Below are 26994 nucleotides of genomic sequence, written 5' to 3' on the forward strand. Positions count from 1 at the left end.
GCTGCTGGAGCTCAGAGCCCTGGTGAGGCTGTTACATGAGCTGTCTAAAAGCAAACAAAATGTTGCTCACCACAGGAGAACTAAGAGAGTTACTTGTGAGGAATAATTTATAATTCTATTTAGCTTCTTTTTCCATTTGCAATTTGTCTGCAAGCACTTGGTATCTTTTTTACCCTTGGTTTTATTCACTGCTTGGAATGATTCTCTGATTTTCAGGGTGTTCCCAGCCATCTCATTGCAGACAGCAATCTGTGATAGCCAAGAATTGTTTGAGCGGGCACATATGTCAGCTTGTCTCATTTCTGCTCTCCCAGTGTCTCTCCTGTGAAATTATTGTATTTATGATGCAATTGTTCATGATTACAAGTTCAAAACAGAGCTTCTCTGAATATTCTGTGGTAGTCAGTTAGAAAGCCCTGTGTCTCCACAAGTTTCTGCCCTACTGCTGCTTCTGCTGAACACTGAAAAAAAGGCAGGGCCCACCTTCAGCCTTTGATACTCGTTTTATTTTTACTACTGGCTTCAACTGGGATGCCACAATGTTGCTTGGTGACCGAATATAAACCACAGTCTGAGAGACAGCATATAACCCACTGCCTTGCCTGGCTTTGTGTTTTTCAACTGATTCTCTGTTCTCTGAATCTGTAATGGGCAACCCAGTATTGCTGGCTTATTTATAAATTGGTAATTAGCTTTGATGAAGATTGATGCAGCACACCAGAGTAAGGGAAAGACTTTAAAAAATGTGTAATAGGAGCAGGGAATTTCATGTTTTGAATTTGGGGAAATTGTCTGGAAAATGTGAAGATATAATGTGAACCCAGAAAGAAAAGAATATCTATTAAAAAAAAGCTATTTTAAAAAAATTTAAAAGAGCATACTTTTGATGTCTTTCTTTTTTTGTCTATATTCTTCTTCCTTTAAACTTTTAAAATTTTTAAAAAATTTTTCTGATTGCCAAACAGCTGATATTCCAGCAGAATATTTTTTCTTCAGAAAATCCTGCTGAAACTCAATGGGTATGTTTCAGCATTCACATCATTGCACTGAAAACCAGACCAAATTTTCTGATAGCATGGTCCCTGTATTTGGGATCCTTGATACATCTGGCATGCTGAAGAGGAGCCAGGATCCTGAAAGGAATAGAGATTCCCTGCACCCAGGAGCCCAACACAACAAGTGATGTAACTTCCAAACCTCCTGGACTATTGAATCTCCATCTCTTCAAGATGCATGGTGGAGGTTCACAAAGTCACAAATTTAATTATCTTTTGCTTTCTATTTTATAAAGAATATGAATCCATTAAGATCATTCCTATTAAGATCATTCAGTTTCTTCCAATGAATGCACTGACTGCCTGATTTCTTTCCCAATCTCAGAATTTTTCATGAAGCAGGAATTTCAGCTATAAAACCCATTTTTTAAGTGTGTTTAACATCAGACATCTGCTTGGCAACCATGCTAACTCTTTCACTTGTGCATTTGTTGTTGTTATTGTTGTAACTCTTAATTTGCCCCCTTTTTTGACTGCTGCCCTTCTCAAAGGGGTGTTTAGATTTAGCACTACAGTAAGGTTCTTCCCAATCTGGTATAGCACAAAGTTACATTTTGGGGTAATATGTCAATGACCCCCCCGTCTTTGACCACATCTCTGATGTAACAAGACAACACAGCAGCTATGGCAACCCATCTGCCTTAGAGTGAGGTTTTTCTTTTTATTGAGAGGAGCATCTCCCTTACCTTTCAGTGATATTTTTGGCAGTTTGCAGGAAGCGAGCGTGGTCGTTCTCCTTCAGTGACTGCTCAGCCTGAGAGATGAGGGACGTCGAGCGCTCAATGCACTGCTTGCAGTTCGCAATCTGCTGAGCCAGTTTTCTCAGCCTCACCACCTCGAGTGGAAGCACAGGAAAGCAGTCATGTCTCTAAGGTCACAAATCATGGTTGGGCTTGCAATTCAGAGGTAAAGCTGGGCAAAGGAGGAGTTAAGATGAATGGCTTTGGTGACAAGCTTTGTGGTGAACCCCATCTAGCCATGTAACATTTTAATAAGGGACAGGCACAGTCTTTCTGCCTGAATATTTTCCACATGGAAAACAACAGGGGAGAGCCAAAACAAGCACAGCTGGCCTATTTTCCAGCAGAAGGAACGTCATTTCCTGGTAATTTCTGCTTACATGATAACTAAGGTCTGCTTAGATAACCATTTCCCAGAAATTATGAGATCTGTGTTAAAGGCTGCCTATAGATTAACTAGATTTTTTTATATTAATTGAGTTGCATAAAAAAAAGAAAACTGAAAATAAAAGTTAACAGAAAAAGACTGTTCAGTTCTGTTAACAATACATGCCTGACCTCATTATGTGCTTTAAGTAAAACAGGGTGTTTTCTTGTTGGATATTTTTAACTGGACAAAAGCACAGTAGTGCTGGAGAGCTGATTATTATTACTGCAAACATATGTGCTGGAGATAAACACAGTAGATGTGTCTGTAATCATTAGCAAAAAGGTTAGGGAAGGGTACAGTCCTCCATTTAAAGACAATGTTGGCTAACAAAACTTTCAGGAACTACAATAGTTCCTGAAAGCTCTGGGAGTCCTTCCCTTTGTTATCATATCAGGATCATAGTTTGAACAGGAGTAAGAAAAAGGAAGGAAATTAAATAACTCTGGAGTTTAGAAAGGCACACTAAGACCCAGTTACATGCAAAATGAGGTAACTAACAACCAAGTGGGTTGGCAGAAATGTCCAAATTTATAATCAAGATAATATTCCTAATCTCAGGAATTAGGGCACAGGCTATGAAGTTGCTGATTTGACTTTTAGATATATTTGCATCCTAAGCAGTGATGAGGGTATCTTAGTGCAGCTGTCTAACAACAGAAACAAGTAGGAATATAAACATTTTAAAAACTCTCCAGAAAAAGATACTGGCCAAATAATTTGTGTCATGTGATATTTGTATGTCTTTAAAGACAGAAACAGCATAGAGGAGAAAATGCTGGGAACACCCAGATTTTGGTAATGCTAATGATTTGATCAGCTTCTAGGATGAGCTAATGCTTGATTGATTCTTTCTTTTTTCTTCAAGAAGAGGAAGATGATAAATTGAGAAAAAGGAAGAGTGTCATCTCACTCAGTCCCCTCCCATTTCTGCAATGGTAGGAATGACATCTGCTCTAGGATTTTTTTACCTAGTTGATATTTGCTTCTTGCCTGTTACATGTTCTGTGGGATTTTATAGGGTTTGGGTGATAGGTGAGATTAAGTGTGGAGCTGCACAGGGTGCTCAGACTTGTGTATAACTGAAGCTGCAGTCCTGCAGGCACAGCTAGAACTTAGTATGTGTTTCCAGCTCTGTAGCCACACCTACAGTCCTATAGAGAAATTTGTCCTGCTCTACCTTCCAGAAAGACTCTTAGCCATAGTCCCTCTTAAAGGAAGATACATTGGGCAGAACTTCCTGTGGCTTTTCACATGGGTCTCTTGAGACCTTAAAATGTTTCAACATATATCACATTTGAGTCAAAGCATTCCAGACCTTGCCTGGACCTCCACTGATATAACATTCAGCTCAACAAAATAGAACAAAGAATGGGGACAGATTCTGATAACTGCTCTATTCGAATAAATTTGGTGCCAATTGTATTGCGAATCTTCCATGCTAATGGAAATTAGAATAATTTTTGCAAGCAACAGAGTTTTTAAAAGCAATGTGTATATTGCACAAATCCAGATGAATGGTAGATTTTCTACTTCATTGATAGCACACCTGGTCTCTCTGCATAGAGGAAAGGAGTTGAAACAAAAATGAAGAAATAAAGGCCATCTATTTCATTTGAAGGGAATTATATTTTGTTAACAGCACAAGGAAATTCAGGTTTTTTCACACAGTGTACAGGCTCTGTGGTTTCAAATGTGTTTAAGTTAGCCCTTGCCTACAGAGTTTTCATTTCAAGTTAATTGGAGTATCTTGACATCCACATGAACCATTTATCCTGCTCTTGGTTTTATTCCTTTCCTGAGCTTTTCCCACACAAGAAGAATGAATATCTGACTTAGTTACTTTAGGAGTTAAACAGTAAACACCTTGTACCTAGAAAATAAAAACATTAATTAAACTATAGTGCATTTCTGAGTTAACAATTAGCTAGAAAAATACATTGAAACTTAGGTTTCAGAGATTTTTCCTGCTCAATGTGTTTGCCACTAATAATCATGGCACTTTGGGAATTAGAAATGCACACCTAATTTAATTTCTTTCATGCTTTTGAATATCTTTTTTTGTAAATAAGTTAAGACTTCATATCCTTGTGAATGACAATGACTGGAACAAAATATTAACGTGATAGTATTTGAATCAAATTTAAAGTACTTAGAAAAAAAAAAGAAGATAATTGTGAGACATGATTCTATATGCTGTGACATTTTGCGAAAGTTAAAAGTTTGGGGGAAATACTGTCAGGCACATCACAAAGTGAAGGAAACATTAGGTGGACATAGTTAGTCATTTACCGACCATGACAAAATTTCTGCTTTTATCCTTAAAATCCATAATCACCTGTAGTAAGAGAAATACCAAATAAACAGTTGAGGTCTAGACCACTAGTCTTCAGGGATTTCATTCTTCTTTACATGAAAGTATCAGTCAGTAGACAAGAACTACATAAGGACTTTTACGAATTTCTGTCAATAATATCTGCAGTCAAAAAGGCTGCAACCAAAAGGAAACAGTGTTGACCTACTTGTGATCTAAAGAAGAAAAGCTTTTACCTTTCCTTCTTTGATTTTGGTTCCAATTATTTGCCGTCTTTGCTGGATTATTTCAATGAGCTGGTCACATTCTTCCATCAGCTTGGTTTCTTGCCGGGATGCATTTACCTATGAAGCAAAACCTTATGATAAGCAAAACTTTTTTTTGACATTTTCCTTTTCCATCTCCAAATTTAAAAACTGCATTTTCTAAAATATTGGGTTTGGCATTTTTTTTCTCCTTTCTGTGTAAAATCTGTGTTATTTTCAGTCCCTTCTTTTGGATTTTGCGAAGTACTGAATTGAGTACTGCATGAGTACTGCAATGCATTGTTTGCAGGAGGCAGGACCTGCAAATAAACAATCAGGTGTTTCTAGCTCAAGTGAGAAAAGTCTGGTTTGGTGAGTGTTGGGTGGTGTCAGCTCTAACACACACCAGTGAGAAGCAGGGTCTCTTCAGGAGGTGTTTCACACATCACGGTTTGCAGCCATACGAAGCTGCAGTGAACACCAGCATGCTCAAGGGCACAAATACTGGGTCAGAGAGTCTATCCCCTCTCACTGCTGCTGGTGCCAGCATCTGATGATAAAGAATGTCAGCAGGAAAAAAGTCCCAACACATATGATGACTCCCATGAGTGCTTTCTCATCCTCTAACCATTTGTAGCTCGGTCTTCTTGACCCAGACATAAGTTATACATCATTACTAATATTCAGAAGAATTAAATAACATGGATTTATTTAGTGTCTCCTTGAAATCCTGGAAACTTTTGGAATCTGCATCACTCTACAGAAATGAGCACCACAGCTTAACTCACAGTGAAGTAAACAACGGGCTCCTTTCAGGAGGATTTGAAACCATCTCCTTCCAGCTGCGTTTCATGATCCAAAGTCCTTTTACTGGAAAGGGAAGTGAACTACTGAAACCATATATATCCATATATTGGTTCCTTAGAGATTCAAGCTATCAAAGATCTACGTGACAATCCCTAGTCATGTGTTGACTGTCTTAATTATTCCTGCTTTACCTTAGCATCAAATCAGAAAATAGTTAGATGGAAAATGTTCATGTAGTTTTCTAGAGGATAAATATATGAGGAAATGAAATATTTTTAGAGCAAAAACCCTCACAAATATTAGCTTTCTGTGAAAGTGCTGACTTTTGTTAAAAAAAAAAAAAGAAGAAAACTTGTGATAGGAAGGTTTGGGTTCTCAGATGAATATGTTCTGTTTCTGAAGCAGACTGATTTTTTCATTGCAAAGTCAACATTCTATACAACCAGAAGAAAGTACTTCCCCTCCAGCAGTTGTATGTTTAGCTTACATATATGAGTAAAGAGTCAGAAAAAAAAGTAAAATATTCTAATCATTTCTAGAATAATAAAAAGGAAAGAACTTATTTCAGAGGTATGTTTCCATTTGCACTTTGCTAAAAGAGGGTAAGAAGGTAAAGCAGCTTTCAGCCCTGGCTAATTGCCTCCACAGCCACATCACCTCTTCTACTGGGATAATAAGAGTCACTGGTGAAGAACAGCAAGGATTTTGTTCAGGTGACAAGTAACTATATTGCCAGCCTCGGTTGTTTTTTCAGTCTGATGAGCCCCATGGTTCTGCATCAGTATTGTTTTCTTTCCTTCCAACAATGTGTTTAAACATGCATTTACCTGTAAGCACATTATGGAGCTCATTAAGCTTAAGCAAATGCTTATGTACCTAAAATTGGACCAGAACCAATTTTACAAATAACCTTCTTATGTGAAACACACAGCATCCTCCAGGCAAAGAGAGGACTTGTTTATAAAGATCTGCTTTCATCAAGGTTTTGGATTATCTTTCTCAAATCTTCATAAAATTAAAGTTTGTTTGCACATTTTAGAGGCTTAATTATTAACTAAGACATCAAGATTATAAAGAGAGAATACATTTGTTTCTGGAAGGGGTCAGATGTGATTGCAAGTGCTGGTGAAGACGTAGAAGGTTTATGCTGGTTTAGGTGCCCATGGTTCTTACATTTGCTGTTTGCTCTGCCTGGCTTCTCACCACAGTCCATGAGGAGAGAGAGCATGAAACAGCTCACCCAAAGCCTCTAGCAGTGCCACTGTCTCTCCACGGATAGCTCAGGTAACCTAGAAAAGTTAGTCAATCTGCGCCGTCCCTCCTATTCCCTTTGTTCTTGTTGTCCCAGTACCTCAGCTGCATCGCACATCTTGCTTTGGCATGAAACTCTGCAGAGCTGCTTTCAACAAGCTGTTCCATGCACTGGTTTCCCAGCCCTGATTTAGGTTCACTACTGGATTGAAATTCCACCAAAGAGCAGGGAATCCTAGACAGGCTCAGCCCGGGGCAGTGATCACATCACTGCATGTGGGCACAGCTCCTGTGTCAATACCAAGGTCGGCCCATGCCACAGCCAACTTCAGCACTTAATTACAGGAACGCTTTTGGCACTTCGTTATGGTAACACTTGATGGGATTTTTGAGTAGCTTCCACTCAAAGTGTTACTTCTAGCACCACTTACATCACCAATTTGCTTTGTCAAGAAGACTTAATTAATTTTTGGGATAACTGTCATGAAACATAAAGTTACAGGAAGGTTAAGTCAACATTGTTTCATTTAATACTCTGGTTGATTTGAATAATAATGTATTAATTGGATCTTAACCTAAAAAGCTCTAGACTAAGAAAAACAAAATGCTTGGAAAAAAATCTCTGGATTTTTTTATGCACTAAGTGCAGACTTCTCTTTTTCTTTGAAATCTGAAAAGTATACTCTTTTTTAAACACCATTTGAAGACATTTCCAACTTTATAACTTGGACAAGCTTGTTAAAAATGAAAATAATATTCCAAAATTATATTATACACCTGAGCTTTGTATGAAAAAACATCCCTTAACATTTAATCTAGGGGCTTTTCTTCAGCTGAAATACTCCTTAATCATTTTTTCAGCCCCCAAAGCCTCTGATTCAATAATAACTTTATAATTGAGCACATGCCTAATTTTAAGTGCACTACATTAGCCGTGGCCCTAAAGGGACTATTTGTGAGATTACCATTAAATATTATTTACTGGAGTGTTCCTGAGGAGTCATGTGTCAGACCAAGAGCCACAGGCATAGACCAGGGCTCCACTGTACAGGTGCTGCAAAAACAACAGAACGAGGCTTTTCCTTCTGCTTGAGTCCTTTGACAAACAGCAACCTTGACAATAATTTCCAGCTGGGTTGGCCAAGGAATGTGAGTTCTGTCTGGTGAAAATATTTGAGGTTTTACATTCAACATTTTTTCCACATTAAAAAACAAACCCTCTTTCCAAGGAGTTTGTTAAAAGAGACTGATAGCTGCCTTATAAAGTCTGGTGACTGTGTCACACATTTTGTGAAAGTTTACAAATCATAGAGAGAGCTGACTTCAGTCTGGGCTCCCCCCCCCAAGATGAAGGCTGATTCTCTAATCTGAGGTATCTGTTGCCTGAGAGTTTATGCTAGACTTGGTGACACCTTTCTATGGAAAATTTCACTTTAAATACAATTAGTTTTGGCATCAACAAGTTCCTTAAAAATCCATGTCCAGAAATACTTTGAACCTAAAGCTTTCTGCTTTATTGGTATCATTTATATAAATTTCTTTTCCATGCCAGGTAAAATTGACTAGGAGGCCGATTTAGCAAGAACTATGACATCTACAAAGAAGAAGGACAGATTCCAGTTCTCCTGATTTTGTGGGGAATTTATTCCCATTTCTTTAACACACACAGACCTCAAATAGTTTACTGAAAAAACCCAACAACCTTACAAATTCCAGGTTTCTTTCCAGGTTTTCCAGACATATGGATTGGGACTGTTGCCCTTTGCCTCAGGAAGTAGGTGTAGTTAAAAAAAGAAGAGCAATGGGGGTTCCTCAGATGTCTGTCAGGGAACTGGAAACAGCAAGCCCTCTCAGCCCAAAGGGGAGAGCAGGCCAGCTGTTCCCAGCTCCACAAGCTGAGAACTGATTTGGAAAGTGTTCTGCTCTCTGTGGAGGCTTCCTAGGCTTTCATCTTCAGAGACCCGAGTTAAACTGCAGCTTAGCTCACAAGAAAATGAATGTGGTGGTTTCAAAGTCCCCAGCAGATGTTTGGGAAATCACAAAAACTAGAGATTGGCTAGAGATTTGAGGTTACAGTGGAGCTTCTATGGTTAATTTAAAGGCAAACAGAATCAGAGGGCTGGATCATACCCATGAAAACTTCCTCCACTAATATACCTAAACAAAGGATTTTTTTAGTGTCTCAGAAGAATTTTCCTTTCAATAGCAAAACTCTTCCTCTGAGATTCCTTACAGGTGAGGCAAATCTCTCCACAAGTGGGAATCTTCATGTGTCTTTTTGGCAAACAATCTCTAAATGACAAGCAAAATAAGACATCTTAAATTAGAGGGGGTCTGCTTTTTAGGGCTATGCTCTCCATGATAAATTCATCAAAACCAATTTTAATTTCCTAGTCATCAGCTGATTATGCAAAATGGAAGAAAGTAAGTTGTAGAAGAGTCTGATCTTTGGAAATTGAGGTATGAATTTGAATTTCAACTTCATGATTTAAAAATGGTTTCAATTTCTTAAAAAAATAAATTCTTTGCAGCTGTGGCTGTACAGGTAAAAGAAGAGGTATCAATTTTTCTTTATGTGTTTGAGTTGATAGTTATAGAATGACTATATACCATGGCTATAGATATATATATTCACAACAATTACTGTATACTCAAAAGAAGACAAAAAATATCAGAAAAATAAATTGAATTATTCCACTCAAAACCTGTTGAATCATTGCCACATACTTCACTTTAGATTTGAGCCTGAATTTCTTCTTGCACCAAACCCAGAAACTGAGATGAAAAAAACCTAACATTTCTACATATAATGGCCGGTACCTATTTGCTCTAGGAAAAATTTCTTCATTGTCATGTAGATGGGGAGCACATTTTCTTGGATTAATGTCCCTAGATGAACTAAAGGATTATACTCTTCTAAAGAGAGAGGCCTGTTTATTTTACTCCATGTTGTAAAGTGAGTAACTTTTCTTTATAGAGTCAGAGTACACTGAAGTATTATTTTAACATCATCCATATGTAATTTATTTATTTAATGGAAATACAAAGGATAATCATTAACGAACATTTATGAAAAAACTTCTTCCCTTTCTTTTTATGGCCATGAGAGTCATGGATTCAAACTTCCTTTATTTCATGTGTGATGTTATGGGTTGTTCAACTTGGTCTTCTACAGAGCAGAAGCAGAACTCTTGGGAAATAACTTTTTCAGGTTTTCCCTAGTCTAAGAGTAAATCTGATTTTATCTGTGATGACAAACCATGCCTTTGGAAATATGTGATATTAATCAGCTTGCCATCTGAGTATAAATTTTTTAGCTTGAAATGGTGCAAAAAAAAAAAAAAAAAAAGGTCATCTTCCATTTCAAGTGTGCCAGAGGCTTTGTTTTTGTTTGCATTCCACATCTCTCTCTAATCAGGAGACCTGTGTTTAGAGGCAATCTCAGAGCAGGTTAAACAAAGGTCAGTGCAAAAATATGCAATCTTACTCTGGCTACGTAGGAATTCTGTGAATGAAGGATCGATTAGGCCAGGAGAGCTAAACCACTTTGGGTCCAGCAGATAAGACTATCTGCCCCAATCCTGACTAAAAGTAAACCTTTCTTAGAAGACTGAAGTACTCATTTTACTTACTAAAATATTGTTTTGAAGTTTTTTGTCCCACTGTACTTTGAAGCACATTGGTGAGAAACTAACCAGCAAGACACCTAGAAGTCCTCCAGTGACATTTACAATTTCATCTTAAAAGAAAAAAACCCCAGAAAATCATGGGGGGAAAAATATTTCTAGGAATCTCATTATTTTCACTTTTTTTTTTTTTACACTTTATGTTAGACCTTTCCTTAAACCTAAAAATGAAAATACATTTTAATTGAACAATATTTAATTATTTATTGTTTTTAGTTATTTCTGCTGACATTAAGCCTTTGTTCCATATTGAGCAAAATATTCCACTTCATGTGTTTCACGTAGGATAGAAAAAAAAAAAGCTATCAAATAATCACTGAAGTTCAAAGGATTGCCCATCCTTTCATGATGTTGAAACCAGTGCACTTGTAAACAATAGTTCAATACCTAAAACAATCATCCAGGATCCAGAGTCTTTAGCCTAGTGTTTAACATGCCCACAAGAGGACCAGTGCCTTTGGTCTCCCTGCTGTTCTAGTTGCTCTTTAGCTGTTTAGGTTAGGCAGAAAAAGGAGGAATTCAAGGGTATTTTGTCCCCATGATGATAAATGACTCAGAGATAGAAGGATCTATAAGTAGACAACATTTTGACTGAAAAGTTACAGTCTCTGATAGCAGGCACAAAATATTACCTGCTGCATTAATTTACCAGTTAATAGTGAACTAAGCTCCATTTACTAGTCTAAGGTCAAAGTCTTGCAAGACTATCAGTCTATCAAAAATCTGAACATCTGGATATAAGAGAAAGGGAGAGGTGGAGCAAATCAGGACTGGCCACCTTAGCAAGCAGTGAAAAACTCTGCTATTAGTTTATACACAGTCTGTGTGACCTCTTACCATAACTACAACTGCAATTTACAGAAGATACAAAACAGTTGTAGGTGCAATAACATATTCCAGCTCGTGCCTAATCTCTACATAAAATGTATGCATAAATGCTGCAGTTCCATATTTGTATAGGACCAATTCTACATTTAATTAGTAACTTTTGAAATCAATTTAATAATTCTTTAGTCAAATAGAATTTGACTACTAGGCTACAGCTTACTAGGCATGCAACTTAGGACATCCTGGAATGAATATTCTGTATCACCATATGCTATGCAGCATGTTTTGTCAGTTTTTATTTCTGAAGTTTCTCTTTTCAGATGCTGCATAAATTTAAGACTGACGAAAGCTTACCTGAGATTTCCATTGAATGAAATCAACTTTTATGAGAGTGGAATTAAAAGTAAAATGAAAGTAATTAGAAGTCAAAATAGATTATGCCACATATTCAATCAAAATAATGTTAATAGAGAAAGCATCTTGTACCTTCTCTCATTAGAAACTGTCTTAGAAAAAGCAAATGCTGTAAACTCCATCTTAAGGTTTTATGCATGTGATCAGGTTTGCTATTAGTATCTTACTGAGAGTGAGAACTCCGAATTTCCTTCAACTCATGTTTTTCTGCCTATTTCAAAAATCAAAAAATACCATTTACTTGTAGCACTTAAATATAGCAAATAAATGTAGCTGCTGAACAAGCATCTTCACAAAAATGGAAGATAGTGGGGCAGAGGAAAAAGCCAATTTATCTGCCAAGTTATCACACATATTCCACAGGGATGGTAAACACTTACCTAACCCATTGCTCCTTTCCTAGGAAAAAAGTCCCCAGCAAAGAAAATGCCTTATTCCAAAGAATATTTGGAATAAGGCATAACTCTTATTCCAAAGAGTAATACCAATTCCACTTGGTATTACTCGGAAGGCCATTTACTGCAGTTCAGACACCAGGATTTACATACAGTATTTCTAACTAAATTTTCCTATTGAGATCTTCTCAGTTTACTTGAGTTTTGACAAAAATAATCCCAAATCTCAAGGAGTGAGTACCATAAAAATTTGTGAAAACAGACTATTCACTGTTTTTTATAGTGACAGACAAAGCCTCTTTATTTTTCAAGGGTCCTTTGAGAATTGTATTGACAGCTTAGTTTTGATTTTGCTGTCTCTCAAGGAACAGAAATGCTATGCAAAAATTGATGGAGACATTTTGTTGCAAAATTTGAAGGAGCTATCTTGTCACTAAAGTCTTTCTAGAAACTCAACATTCCATTATTATTAAATTTTCCTGTTTGGCTCATTTCATTTTTATCAGCCATGCAAAAAAATAGCAACAGCAAGATTTTTTAGGTGCTGCCATCTTCTCTTCATTGGTTTTGCACTACTGCTTCACACTGAAATGTAAAATGTATGTGATAAGTGTGAGTGCTGAGAATCTGTGCCACGGAAACAAAGGTTCTTTCAATGAACCACTTTCTATTCAGGTGATTATATAACATGACTATAAAAAACACCATTTAGCACTCACAAACCCAATTTTTGACTGGGAACTTTACACTGGGATTTTGCCTGCAGCAGATCTTTAGAAGTGAGCTAGAAATGGAGCATTTCTATTACATACAAAGAGCAAAGGATGCAGCACTTCGAGGGTTACACAACCAGAGGAAAACGCCTCCTCCTTATGCAGCCCCAAATTATTTTACAGTATTGTCCAGAATCTGCTTCCTATGACGTTTGGTGAATTCAAAACAAAACAAAACAAACAAAAAGACTGAGATACAGATGCTACAAAGTTGTCTGCAAGCAAAACCTATTTCCTTTCTCCTCCCCCCTAGATAATTGCTCCAATTTCTCCTCCAGCTGAGTTCAGATTATGTTTCTGTCTAACGATGAGAAGCTTTATGGTATTGACGATATAACAGACATTTAATCATGCATTTCCTAAAAGAGATGAGAAAAAAATCCAAAACCAAGACTAAAATTGCTTACAAAAAAAGTAACTGGCATAAGAGGCTCATGCTCAAATTTGTGCCTTATGTCAGTGAATGCTACAGTCCAAAAGACTTCTGCAGAAACCTCACACAGTCACAGAGTGGAAATTATGACAAAGAAGCACATTTCCTGTGTCACAGCACCTTGTCATTCAGAGAAACATGTAGGGGGAGAACCTAAAGACTGACAGCATTATACCCTCCCCTGATTCAGCTAAGAAGGGGCCAGATACTGAGCTGCATACAGCTGGAAGAGGGCCAGCCAGCAGAGCAGGATGCAGCCCCCATCACCTGGCATGGGGCACGTGTGCCAGGGAGGGTGGCAGTCCTGCAGTGCTCGCAGGCAGGGCCACACCCACGCTGACTCAGGGACACCTGGAGGTGGGCTGGGGTGGCCACAGGGGTGCTGCCACCCAGAGATTCATCCTGGGCCCGTCAATCCCAATTTTACAACCCTGGTTTTAGGAGATTTGTACAAGGCCCCTGCAGAAAATTTAAAAATAAAATTATCCAAGACAGTTTTTAACGCTCTTAAAAAAGGTTTCTACAGATCCTATCAGAAGGTGAATTCTGTGAACTAGACTACAAAGAAATACATATCCAAGTAGTAGTCATTCCTGTTCCACTCTCTCAGTTAGTGGAGAAAGCTCTGTTTTATCCCATGGATCAGTTTATCATTTGATGCAGCCCTCCCTGCTGCTGTCCCAGGGGAGGCAGCCACGGGTGCCTTCCCTGCAGAGTGAGCGGCAGAGCTGCCCTGCCAGCTGCCCTGGGCCAGGGGGTGCTCTGCAGAAAGCAGCCAGGCCAGAAGTATGAGGTTGAGGATTTGCCATGGGCTCTAAGGAAGGAAAAAATAGCTTTCCTGATTACCAGCCTTTGGGGTTTCTGCAAAACCAAGTAATGACAGACAGGATTACAGAGGAAGGGAGGATGGAAAGACAGAAAAATTAGTGTAAAACGAAAAACAGGTTAGAGATGTGTCTGAAAGATGAGTAGAACAAGTGTGTGAGTGTGCTGCTAAACAAACAGAAAGGTTTGGGACAGAAGAGTGTTAGAGTCTCAAGAAATCACATTTCAGGGCGTGGTTCCCTTTGAGAAAATGGAATTTTAAAAACTGTTGCCATAAGTAAATAAACTAATCCATGTTAGACATGAAAGCAGACATTCAGATACTAAAATTATTATTATTATTAATATAAAATTTTTAATATTATATCTTAATTAAAGTAGTAAAGAATACAGGTTTGGCTTGATTTATTCACAAAGATTTTCTTGCTGTTATGACCAGAATCACCCATAGGAATGCAAGACTCGAAGAGAACTTCTTGAGGCTCCCAAGATCAGGTTCTCCATCAACATAAATCCTGTCATAAATTGATAAACTCCATCTAAAAATAAGCAAGATTCATGTCTCCATTGCTGTGATGAGAGGCCAACTCAGATACCCCTCCCCAGTGGCTGGAAGGCCTCAAGCTTCCACCTTATCAACATCACTGATCAGTCCTTGTGTACTCGTGGAGGAAAAAAAAAAGAAAATAAGTGTTTCAGAAAGAAATAAGCATTAGTTTTAAAAAAGAGAGAGACTGGGATTGGCCTTTGCTCTGGATGACAGTACAGCTGGGAAGGATGCATGGCAGGATGACTAATCTGCCATAAAGGTGGTTCCTGGGAAGCCACTGACTGCTCACTTGAGATGAGAAACAGTGGCTTTGGGACAACATTTGGTTTGGCTGGTGAGGATCAATTTACTCCAAACACACAGAGCCTGTTTTCCGTTCGTTTTTGGACACATCAACTTTTGATCCATATCAAACAAAAAAAGACATTCCTTTTTCATTTCTCATGTAACATTGAATTTTTTTGGCTTATGACACGATAAAGGCTTAAAAAAAATGTTACTGTTTATAGCTACAATAAATGTTAGTGAGCATGACTTTTAAAAGTTTATATCAGAGTAAAGTCTTGGTAACTTTAATACAAGGAATAATAATAATTTCCTTTCCTTCCTTTTTTTTCGAAGTTCAAACTATATCTGAAACTGAAAGCTTATTAGCTTTTTTTTTAAACCAGTTTTAAAGCCCCCAAAATCTGAATCAAAATTATTTCAAATTAGGTAAGGAAAATCAAAGTAGGTAACAAAAGTCTTTAAATTTACTACCTATATTTTTATATGTTTACAAATGATGTGCTATGTATTTTACATTATTACCTGTAATAAATCTAATAATGAAAAAGAAAGCATTTGCTGTAAAACTAATTTCCTTTTCAGTTTCAACATTTCAGTGGGTTCATATGTCAAAACTAATACAGTAATTGGAAACTTTTCCTAGTATTTTGTAATTTTAAATTTGCATTGTTAAGGTTTTAGCCAATATAGTGTTTCATTTAATTTTTAATTCAGGTTCCTGTATTGGGTTGAATTTCTCTCCTGAACAACCAAGAAGAGAAAGAATGCATTGACTTTTCAAAAATCTGTCTAAGTCACATTTTCTCCAGTGCTGAAGATATGCACATCATATCTGAAATTTTCACAGGGCTCTGAGAAACAGAGATAACTTCAAAGTTTACTTCCCCATCCCCACTTGCCCAATTTCCAACACGGCCAAGGTCCAAGGTTTGACTGAAGCTCATTTCTTAATATTTAGCTAATTTAAATGCTAATTAGACTAATTTGATGAATGGTAGGAATTCATTAACAACTATGTTGTGATTGCTTTATGTCTACAGAGAAATTTTCTAACACAGGACTCCAGGGACAGCAGCGCATCTGTTACCGGTTGAAGAAGTTGGATTCTTTGTAACACTAAACTGAGAGCCGGTGAAATATTGCAGAACTGCAGAGCAGACTGAGGAGCAATTTTCAGTGTTTCAGATCGAGCACATCTTGGACACAGGCCACCAGTGAAGAAGAGGCTTTATGCTGTCCTGAGCCCATCTGCTTCAAGGGGTTTGCCCTGAGCTTTAGATGCAGAGGAAGAAATTGTGCCTTATCTGTCTCTCAATACCCACTAAAGTCATTCCAGCTGCTCTGCCTGGTGTTATTGGTGCCTATATAAAGGAATTAAACCATTCACCTAATGCCTCATACTGTGGGTAGGCTTTTATGGTTTTATTGAGCTCTGTGAAGTTGGTGAGGCTCCAGAGAAGTGGAGCAGATACAAACAGAGATAAGATAATCTCTTTGGAAGAATTGCTTGGCTTTGGTTGGTTGCTTGGTTTGGCTTTGGTTGGTTGGTTGGTTTGTTTCTTGAGTTTGTTTCCTTTTTTTGTTTTGGTTTTGTTTGCTTTGCCATTGTTGGGTGAACTTTTTTTCACCTTTTCTAGGGGGAAAGTATAGGTTCAGATCCCACCCTGCTAAAGATTTTATTTTTTTATTGTCAGAGTGGAATATGTAAGTGAAGCAACTAAAAGGGCTGTAAGAACCTGTCTTCTTTGGAAGATAAATATATTTCATATATGACATTTGATTACAGATAGGTATTTAGGTAGTTAATTCTGACTAAAAAGAAAAGAAAACTAAATCAAAACCAGCATTAAACAGAAACCTAAATGAGGTTGGGAATCTGGGTGCTCCTATTTTTTGCCTTCATTTTCCACCTGTAAATATTTCTCTATCTCACAAAGGACCCAGAAAGACAAATGTTACAGGTAATAAGTGATGTGTTCAAGGATAGTAGCAGCGGAGGCCATAGCAACACACCATAATTAAAACAGGACAGAAAGGAATGTAAAGGAGGTTATCTGTATTGAGAATACCACTTATCAGTGAAAAAGCTTTAAATCAGTTTACTATTATTTGAATTAATTTCTCAACTTGTTTGTTTGGCTTTATTTATTTTTGTTGGGGTTTTGTTTGTTTTTTGTTTAAATGTTTGCCCCTGGATGCTAGAAATGAATGTTATTAAGTTTATAAGAATTTCTAATGGAGGCCATACTCACTTCTACATGTTGACAGGTCTGAATGAGTTTTGCCAGAAGAGTTTCCAGTTCAGTGTTCCTCTTAATAAGGTTGGTGAGGTTACTCTCCAAATTTTGCTGTAAAAATAAAAGAAAAAAAAAACATTTCAAAGAATTTAATACTTCGGTGAATATTTGAAAAATCAAATTACACAGATATGAACATGAGATTTTCATATTGATATGTTCCATTACATGTTTGATTAGATTAGAAGTTTTGTTTGTGCAAGACAAAAGAGCAAAAAAGTTCAAGAAAATAATGAATTCTGGAAAATAGGTTATTTAAGGACCTAATAATAATTAGATTAAGCAACTAGTTTTAGTCCGGAGTAAGGAGAAGACCAGAAAAAGCAAGAACATTTCCCCAAAATAAATATTTACTTTAATTGAGAACATTTTTTGACTCCTCATTTCCTACTTTCAATCTAACATCTGAATTTAAAACCCTGCTGCTAACTGAGGTCTCAGAGCTGGTCAGCACTTTTTTCTTAGGATTTGAAATGCTGGAGGTGTTTTGATCTATTTGATTTTATTCCCTCATTCAGAAGAGTTATATTTTTTAATAAATGATTCAAAAGAAAAACATCCTTTCTATGGATAAGAATGAAATACCTGCTCACAAACTCTGCCTGCACTAACTGTTCTTAAGAGAGAACTTGTGGCACGTTTCTGTGTTTATCAACTGATTATAGCTGCCATACATATCTGCAGCTGTGGTGGAGCAAAGTCCTGTCCAGCTCACAGATCTGAGACTGCTGGCTCCCTGCAATTGCATGGGAGATTGAGATCTAACAACCAATGTTTCAGCCTCCCTTCTCCTCCCTGCATCCACTGGAGGGGAACCCAAGCACGAGGGGAGGTCTGTGACAGCTCTGACCCACTCCCTGCAGTTACTGAACAGGAGTACCAGGAGTCCTGTGCTTCTCTCCTGACAAGGGCTGCAAGTGTCTCTGCACAACTTTCATTAATTTCAACCCTCCTCATCTTTTATTAATGACCTTCTTTTCTTCACACTACTACTTTCCCTCTGGTATATCTATTCTATCATTTCAGTCCCTGCAGCTACCATTAACTTACCTGACTTGTATAATCCTCCCCAACTCCCACCTCCATACACACATTTTGTGTGTGTGTATGTTTTCTGGTGTTGTTATTCCCTGCCTATTTCATGCTGTTTAAAACACCTTGTTCTTTGCCCTCCCTTTCTGCAGCCATGCAACTCCCTTCCCATTTTTGCATGTGGCTACAAACAAATGAAGGTGGCAGTACTGAATTGCTGAGTGATACACACTTTGGCATGTACCAGGGTTGATGCTGTAAGCACTGGAGAGGCAGCCAGTTCTGTCCCACTAAGGAAAACACAACATTTTGGTGGCTTTTATGTATATGACCCTTCCAAGAAGCATGATGGGTGCTTGAAGTACGTAATTTTGGCATTTTCTTCCCAGCAGAGCCATGCATATTGTGTATGATAAGCACTGGCTGTAAAAATGCCTTCTACACTACATTTATTTCGTAGCCCATTAAAACAAAGGGTAACAAGAACAGGCATTTTTACCAAACTGTTTGTGCTGGATCTTACATTTCTATAAGCCACACTGTGAACAATCTTAATTGCAAAGGCATGTTGGCTGTGCTGTCAGATGTCCCTTTGTAGCACTGAGGCTCACAGGCAAAGTCAAAATATCATATATAGTTACAATATCAGATAACTTTTGCCTTCAATGAACAGTTCCTTAGGATGATTCAAATGAGCGAATACGCTTGAAATTTTATTTATAGAACTTCTTAATCTTATAAATTAATGTTTTATATGTTTTAATATTTTACACTAAAATGTTTCAATGAAAATTGTGTATTCTTGATGGAGGTTATCTAATTTAAAACATATTATTAAACATAAAAAATACTAGCAGTTGGTACCTATATATGCTAAGAAGAAAAAATGTATTCAAAATGGTTGTGGAACACTGCAATGATTTCAAATAACTGAAAGTTATTTCTTTTCAGCTAAAGCCATTAATACAACAAGAGTCAGCATTTTTCTCTGAAACAGAAATGTATTGACCCATAGATTATATATACATTATTATATTATAAATATTTCCAAAATCTGGATATAGCAATCTATATTCCTGTGTGTGTATATATATATATATATATATATATATATATATATAGGATGAAGAACAAAATCTTAAAATAAGTTTCCTGTCCAGTGACTATAAATATAAACCCATATATATTATTATGGGTTCACACTGGTCTCTTGATATCTTCTGCATTTCCTGACCATGAAAATGGAAGAAAACTATGAAACAAGTGAGTTGCCTTAGAGAAATTTGAGTTAATCCATTCCCATGCTCTATCTCCTTGAACTGTGTAATTTTAAATATGGAAGTCTGGAATTTTGTTTCCATGCAGTTTGGTATGCAAGAGATTGGGTTTTTTTTAAAGTCAAGAATAATCAGAATTTTTTATAAGTTTTTGTTAAAGAACATCAGTTTCTATTAATGCTTTACCTGATGACAAGAACCTGGTGGCTGCTGTCTGAAATTAATGTCAATCTTTCCAGTTTCACTAGGACAGTACTGAATGGGAGCTCTTAAAAGTGGCCTGATTAGAAAGTTTTAAAGCTCATAAAAATTGATCAATTCCTGCAGTATGTTTACCCAGATTTTTCTCTCAGCAGTATCTTCCTCTAGTACTTTCCCCTATTATTTTCTCAGACAGACCATGGAGCCACTTTAGCTACCACGTGATAGTAAAGTTGCAGAGTTTGAGCTCTGCCCTCTTTCTGTACTCCATGTAGGGTGACACAGAAAAGGCCTGAACATTTAAATTTCAGAAACAGATGTTTGCTCAGAGACTTTCCAAAGTGTTGCAACCTCATTTCTCATCCACACCAGGAACTTCCCAGTTGCATAAGACAACACTGCCGGATTTGGAGGTCCGGCCAACTTGGAAAATTAATTTAGTTGTTGTAGACCAGAATTCCTGGGAGAGTGAATTCTAGCCAGGTTTGAAGTCTGAAGAAAGTGTGCTCTCACATTATGATGAGTACAAGTGAAAATGAGAAGCAGAATAACCAGACTCCAAGTACCTTCCTTCTTCCCACCTAATCTTCTACTGCTGTTCTGTTGGACACACCAAATTACAATTGTATTTTTGGTAATGATCTAGGTAAATCACAATTTCTTAAACATTCACACCTTCATTTTCTTATCTTTTTTTGTCAGTTGCTAATTTTCATTGTTATCTGTCTACTAAAAACTGATCTTAGAAACTCTGGTGTTGTTTTTTTTAAAGAAGCACAATAGTTTCTCTGCATTTCCTCTGTGGACAGGCTTCATGTATGTTAACTCAGTAGATGCAAACGGCTCTCAAAAAGCAAAAGCAAGGCTGAATGCTTCCTGACTTACCAATGTAGATCCAGCCCAAGATCTTGGCATTCCATGCATGCTTTGAAACTGTTTTTACAACAGTATAAAGTGAAAAGAATGCTTACTGTCCATTTAGCATGGTCTGACAATTATACAACATAAATATTCCTATAATCTTGGGATAAATCCAAGTAGATTAAATCCCAGACATGTAATTGAAAAGGACAGTTAAGGATGATGTTTCATTTTGACTCTGCATGCCTATAAAATGATATGATCCAGGGACAGGAGTCTAAGTTGGAAAAATTAATGCCAAAAACTTGAGGAAGGCAACTCAGTATTGATCACATTTTTAAAGCTGCTGTCTAGTTCATGAGCATGTTGCTGCTGAAGTCATGATCACGTTGCAGCAATGATTGCGTGAGGCTTGTGCCCTGATTGAAGTGGGAGGTCAGACTGGATGATCATCATGGTCTCTTCCAGTCTTTAAACCTACCAGTCTATGAAAACCAAATGTGAACCCATGCCCTTTGCCAAATTAACAGTCTCACGCAAAGCATTGCTTGTCTAAAATAAGAAAGTAGCACAAACAGATAATCCTAAGCTACTATGAGTTGGAAATGCTGTCAAAATAAATTAATGTAAGCTTCTAAAGAAGAGAAATGCTGAGTCGTGTGCTCCTGCCTTACGTCACTGACAAATTAACAAAGCATTCCCAAAATCATCTTCTCAGAGACATTTTCCATAAAAAATGTCTATTTAAAAAGCCAAAAAAAAAAAAAACAAAAAAAACCCAGATAGCTAACAGGTACAATGAAATTTTCAATTCCTTTTGAAGTAAAGCAACTGTATTTTTCTTATTAAAAATTCTAGTCTTTCTCCCACTGGTAAATATAAGCAGTCATTTGAATTTTCCACTTCACTGCTTACTGGAAAGGTTTGAGAACTGATACACTGAAACTGCTGCACATGCTAAGACATGCACTATGGGATTCTATATGTAACAATAGTGCTGACCACCATTTTTATCAAATCCATCCTGACCAAAGCCTCAGCAAACACTGACTGCAGTCTGCATTTCCTTTGATCCTAGTGTAGAACTGACCAGAGTAAAGCACATTTTGAGGCTATCTCCTGGTTTAAAGAAAACAACTTTGCATTGTGGAATTTGAGTTTAGTAATTTAATTACATAGGTTTCTTGAGAACCACTGCCCCCCTCCCATCACCTCTTTACAAACAGTCAAAATGAAACAGTTTATACATTTCCAGGCTGGGTTAGTTAAAGTGTGTAACTTAAAGCCACACAGTTACACTGCTGTAGATGAGGAATAAAACATCACAAAGCACAAGCGCGATCGCGATTCTAACTTAAACCAGCAGGGACAGCAGGGTGGTGTTGACACGGCAGATCAATCTGTAGTACTTGCAGGCTGGGTAGAGATCATAAATGCACTCCCCGTCACTAACACAGTCCAAGCAAACACATCGTCACTGAAATATTTTCCTCCAAATTCAAAGGCATTCTGCAGCATGTGCTCCAGTTATATTTTCACCTCGTCATAGTGCCATAGCCCATGAACTAGTCCTGTTGCCTCCAGGACTTGTGTCTAACCTATTAAAAAAGTTGCCAATCAAATCCAGAATAACTGCCAGAATATCAAGCGTGGTTTTGAGCCAGGTTTGGAGTATATGTGAGCTTAATGCTTCATTTGGTGTTCTTTATTTCAATGGACATGCCAGGTGCACATGGAAAAACTTAAGCTAATTTTTATTCTATGTACTTGTCCTGAAACAGATGACTACTCTTCTGTAGCATTCATGTGATCAACTCTGTATTTCTCCATCCAGGGAATAGTAACACTTTAATAGGAATGATTGACCTCAAGTGTCAAATGTGCAGAGCCTGACAACTGCACTCCACATTCCTATGTGTAAAGAAATAACAGCTATGATGTTGACAGACTCATGGGAATTAGGATTTTTACCTCAAGTGATTATAGTATATCACAAGGAAGGACTCATGAGATACAGAACTGTTAATTAATTGTCCAGGAATATTTTTATTAAAAGTGCAATGAAAATATCTGCATAGGAAGCCATTATGACTCCAGTGATGCTGAGTATTGAATATTTCCATATTTCATAGGAATGTCACAATTTTTCATTAATCTCTGTTTAATATGGGACATTGTGGAAATTGAAGGAAATCCAAGCACTTCAAATCCTTGACCACATAAAATCTTTATTAACTGAGAAAACAATATTCTAGGGAGAACCTCCAGTTGCACTCTTGAGTCTCTGCAAAGCCATGTCCTCAAATATACCAGGGGTTCCTGTCATTTGTATGTGCAGTTCTGGTCTTTTGTTTAACTACACCAATCTGTCTTGTGAGTTGCTTTTCAGTCTTCCTCCACTGCCTTCTTCTCTTTTGGAGAAAGAGAAATTTCATACCTGGGGCCTCTGAGAAAAAAAGAACAGCACAAGAGCTATATATGTATAGCACCCTATAGCAAAACTTTTCCATTGATGTGTACTATAAGTTTGGAAAAGAAACAATACATGCACTTAAAAACTATTTGCCCATAGCAGGGACAATGTTTACCCTGAACACAGGTCAATGAAACTTTCACTGCATATTTATTTTCATAGTTATTTTTTTATTGTAACAGAAGGACATATAAAAATGAAGTGAAAATAGCATTTTCTCTTAAAGGCTTTAAAACTTGTTAAAAGAATTTTTTTCCAGTTTAGATAGTGACAAAACTGACTATAGGGCAAGCTGGGATTGTTTTTTTTCAATTTAGCTATTAGAAGTTAACAAATGTTAGCTTGGTTGGGATCTGGGGGGGGGTGTTTCAGTTCTTTTTTAAATGAGTCATTAATCAAAGAAGGACCAGAATAATAATCAGGAATCAAGGATCAAAAAGGAATAGATTTAACATCTTACCACATTAAAAACTAAAATACGGTTTGTACTGATAATGTTAATAAAGGTTTGCAAAAGTTTGAGACCACAATATATTTGACCTTTTTTTCCCTGCCTCAATGCAGGATTCAAACTGGAAGTTGAAGTGTTAAAAGAGCAAAACAAATACCAGACACCTGAATTTAATGCATGTCATTAAAGACTTATTGTGTCGAGCTAGAGGGCTTATAAACTCATTCTTTTCCCCATGGGCTAATCCAGTGCAATGAAGGGGGTTAAGGACAACTTGAACTATTGCACAGCTGTCCTGCAGCACCCTAGCTAAATGTACTTCCAGCCTCCCAGGACACAGAATGTATTTAAGACCAGGAGTTCAACACAAGCTCCTGCCCATGAGATGCATAATGTAAGATCTGGGAAGTATTCATTCCAAAACCTGAAATTCCAAGTTTTCCACCCAACTAATGACAGGCATCTATACAAAACCAAAACAAAACTACTATCTAAAGAACCAAAATTTATGCAGTGTTATTAAAGTCTGGGTTTCTACAGATGTCTGCCTAAACATTTCTGAAAGTTATATTTATTTAAGAGGCTTTATTGTGGAAAAAAATCTGGGTTTAATCAGTCAATACATATTACTGCATTTTGCGGTTGAAAAATTCCATCTTATCTAAGCTGGTATGTGTAGAAACAATTCAGTATTATGCAAAGCTGGCAGGTTAGAAAGGGCAGCTGGAGAGGTAAGAAATGGAGCAGGTCAATGTGGTGATTTGGTCTGCGCTAGGTAACAGTGGTGGAGTTGTCACAAGCCTAATTCAGCTCCTTCAGCTGGCCTGTAATAAAGCTGACACTGGAGGCAGCTGCAGCCTTCTGCATTTGTTTCTCGGTATAGCAAACAGCACACTGAAGAATAATTATTGATTGCCCTCCTGAGGATATTAATTGTCCCTCCACAGAATGAAGCCGTGGGTCCAGCTCCTGGCACAGCTAGAAGGTCTGGCACAGCCAGGACTCACACTGGCCTTGTGGGCTTGCAGCAGTTGGGCTAACACAGAGCACCAGCAGCTCCTATTCAAAATGTGAGAGGGGCTGTCTGGGCAGCTCCACTGCAGGGAGGAAACAGGTGCATCAGTGAACACCACACAGTCCCAGCTGTTGCCCCAGCAGCACAGTAGGAGCCACACAGGCACCACTGGTAAGCCCAAGGGAAGCCAGAGAACTGTGCCTCTTTGGGAAAATGCTGATCCCACTGTCCAACGTCATGGTGCATCAGGCAAGTGTCACCAGACCAGCGGAGCAGAAACCCCAGTTCTGGCACAGGGTGAAGTATACTAATCAAAGCACCACTTACAATTGTGTTTTATCTTGTGTTTATGAACTCTCTGAAATTTTGCCAAGAAGTACACCATGAGCTAGTTACAACCCTCTAGAGAACTTTGCTTTTTCCTCACTGAAGTCATTGAAAGCTCTGCCTTTTGCTTGCAGTGAATATACCACATACCACACCTTGCAGGCTACAAACCATAAAAAGTTGGCATCTGTTCAGTTTGGTGCTCATTCTGTCACATGCTCAATGCCTTGCTGCCCATGGTTAGAGCTTGCTCTAGACAGAAGTGTAGATCTCTCTGTTTTCTCCTCGTTTGCTCTATTGCCTATTCAGCAAACTAAAACCATCTACTAGATTGAGTCAATGCCCTGAAGGAAGTATGGTGTGGGGAACTTGAGTTTCCCACAGTTTTGAAGTTTAGATATAAGTTCAACTTTTTTGAGTAGAAGGCCTAAATATTCATCTAAAATACTTGTCAACCTGATAATACAATTTATCAGTATTTTTCTATAAAAAATTTGACCAAGCACCAGGTCTCACATTTAGGGGTTACTAAAATAATTATCTTGATGCCTTGGACTGGCTACTTAGAAGAGAGGCTAGACAGAGTTAGAGATGAAAGTAGATATTTATTAAAGGTCTTCAATAGATACACCTTGGGCAGTGCAAAAGCCTGACAGAGGCTACACCCAAGATGGACAACGGTCATGAGTTTTTCAGGATATTTTTTTTTTTAAACAGCAGCTTTGCTGTATCTTTATAAAAAGACATAAAATATTAAGAAGAACAAAAAGGATCTAGCAATATATTTAAAGGTTTTTTTATTATTTAAATTATGGAAAATATCTAGAAAGAATAAAAGCAACCAGATCAGATTCCTTGATAGCACCAGTTTATACTATTCATGCACCTGGAGCATTTATAATGGGTAAAATATTGATTTCGCAATAAATATTGTAAAACTGCCTCCTTTACTATTATTTTAAATGTAGTTCCCTGTCAGGAATATGATGTGCATTGGGTTGTCTGCAGAAGATACACATTTAGAAAAAAATATGCTGTCTAAAATAGAAAGGCCACATTTATGAGGGACAATATTGTTTGTTCAGAATTTGCCATTACTTTATTAACACTGACTAGCCTCTATGCCAGGCAGTGAGTCCAAGGCATCAATATTTGGCTCTGATTTCAGGTACAGAGATGACATTATATTTAAATCTTTGACTTTATAATTTTCTGTGGATAAAACCAGATAGCAACATTAAATACTCTAAGAATTACATACTTAGAGACTTACTAAAAGAATATGATAGTGGTGAGCCGAGCTTAAACTAAACAGGGAGTATAAATTGAAAGATATAGATCATGACTTGGAAGCAGATTTTGTTTCATATTTCTGTCATAGTCAGGTGAAATTTCTGTTCTGACTTGCCTAGTCCTTATTGCCATTACTTCCTCAGAGATCAACTTAAGATTTCAAATTCACTAACCACCATTACCACCACCAAAAAAACCCACCTAAAAAAGACAAAAGTTAAACGAAAACACCAACAAACCCCCCAAGAGTTTTAGCTGAAAACCTAATGTTCTGAGTATATTTTAAAAACTGATGGACTAGAAAAATAACCATGACAAATCCAACACTTAATTTTCCCCTTGCATTTTGCAACTGATAAATGAAGGAAAACCATACCAAGAAGACACTCAGCTGGCAGAAGTATCATCCTCTTTCCTTTGGTGTACAATGCTAAAGGCTTTTTCTTCCCTTACCTCATCAGAGCATCCAGCTCCATTCCCAGACATCCTAATCTCCCTTACTACTCCTATTTCCAAAACATGGTCTTGATTTTGCTCCATTTTTTCTAGCCATGCTGTGACCTGTCCAGCTGCTGCTACAACATGCCACTCACCTCTTGCTAGACTTTATGAACCTGAGTGGAACTCAGTTTCTGGCTCTTGGTTTGCTGACAGTGTATGGTGCCAAGAATTTCTGGGAGGAAGGTCTGAAAGTAATGTGGATGCTCAAGAAAATCCTCAAAGGGTGAGGGATGCA

At 37.5% G+C, this 26994-nt stretch overlaps 1 protein-coding gene across 6 annotated transcripts in view; it reads right to left on the reverse strand.

The window, feature by feature from the left end:
* The window catches only part of MID1 (midline 1), a 249132-nt gene that overhangs the window by 34635 nt on the left and 187503 nt on the right, over positions 1–26994 (reverse strand). For all 6 annotated transcript variants that reach the window (XM_059839745.1, XM_059839740.1, XM_059839746.1 and 3 more), the window contains 3 exons: positions 17284–17379; positions 4773–4880; positions 1742–1890 (listed from right to left, as the gene is read on the reverse strand). In XM_059839745.1, the coding sequence (XP_059695728.1) occupies positions 1742–1890; positions 4773–4880; positions 17284–17379 (353 nt within the window). The remainder of the gene's footprint in view (positions 1–1741; positions 1891–4772; positions 4881–17283; positions 17380–26994) is intronic.

Source organism: Haemorhous mexicanus, chromosome 2 (assembly GCF_027477595.1).
Source record: "Haemorhous mexicanus isolate bHaeMex1 chromosome 2, bHaeMex1.pri, whole genome shotgun sequence".
Classification (NCBI taxonomy): domain Eukaryota; kingdom Metazoa; phylum Chordata; class Aves; order Passeriformes; family Fringillidae; genus Haemorhous; species Haemorhous mexicanus.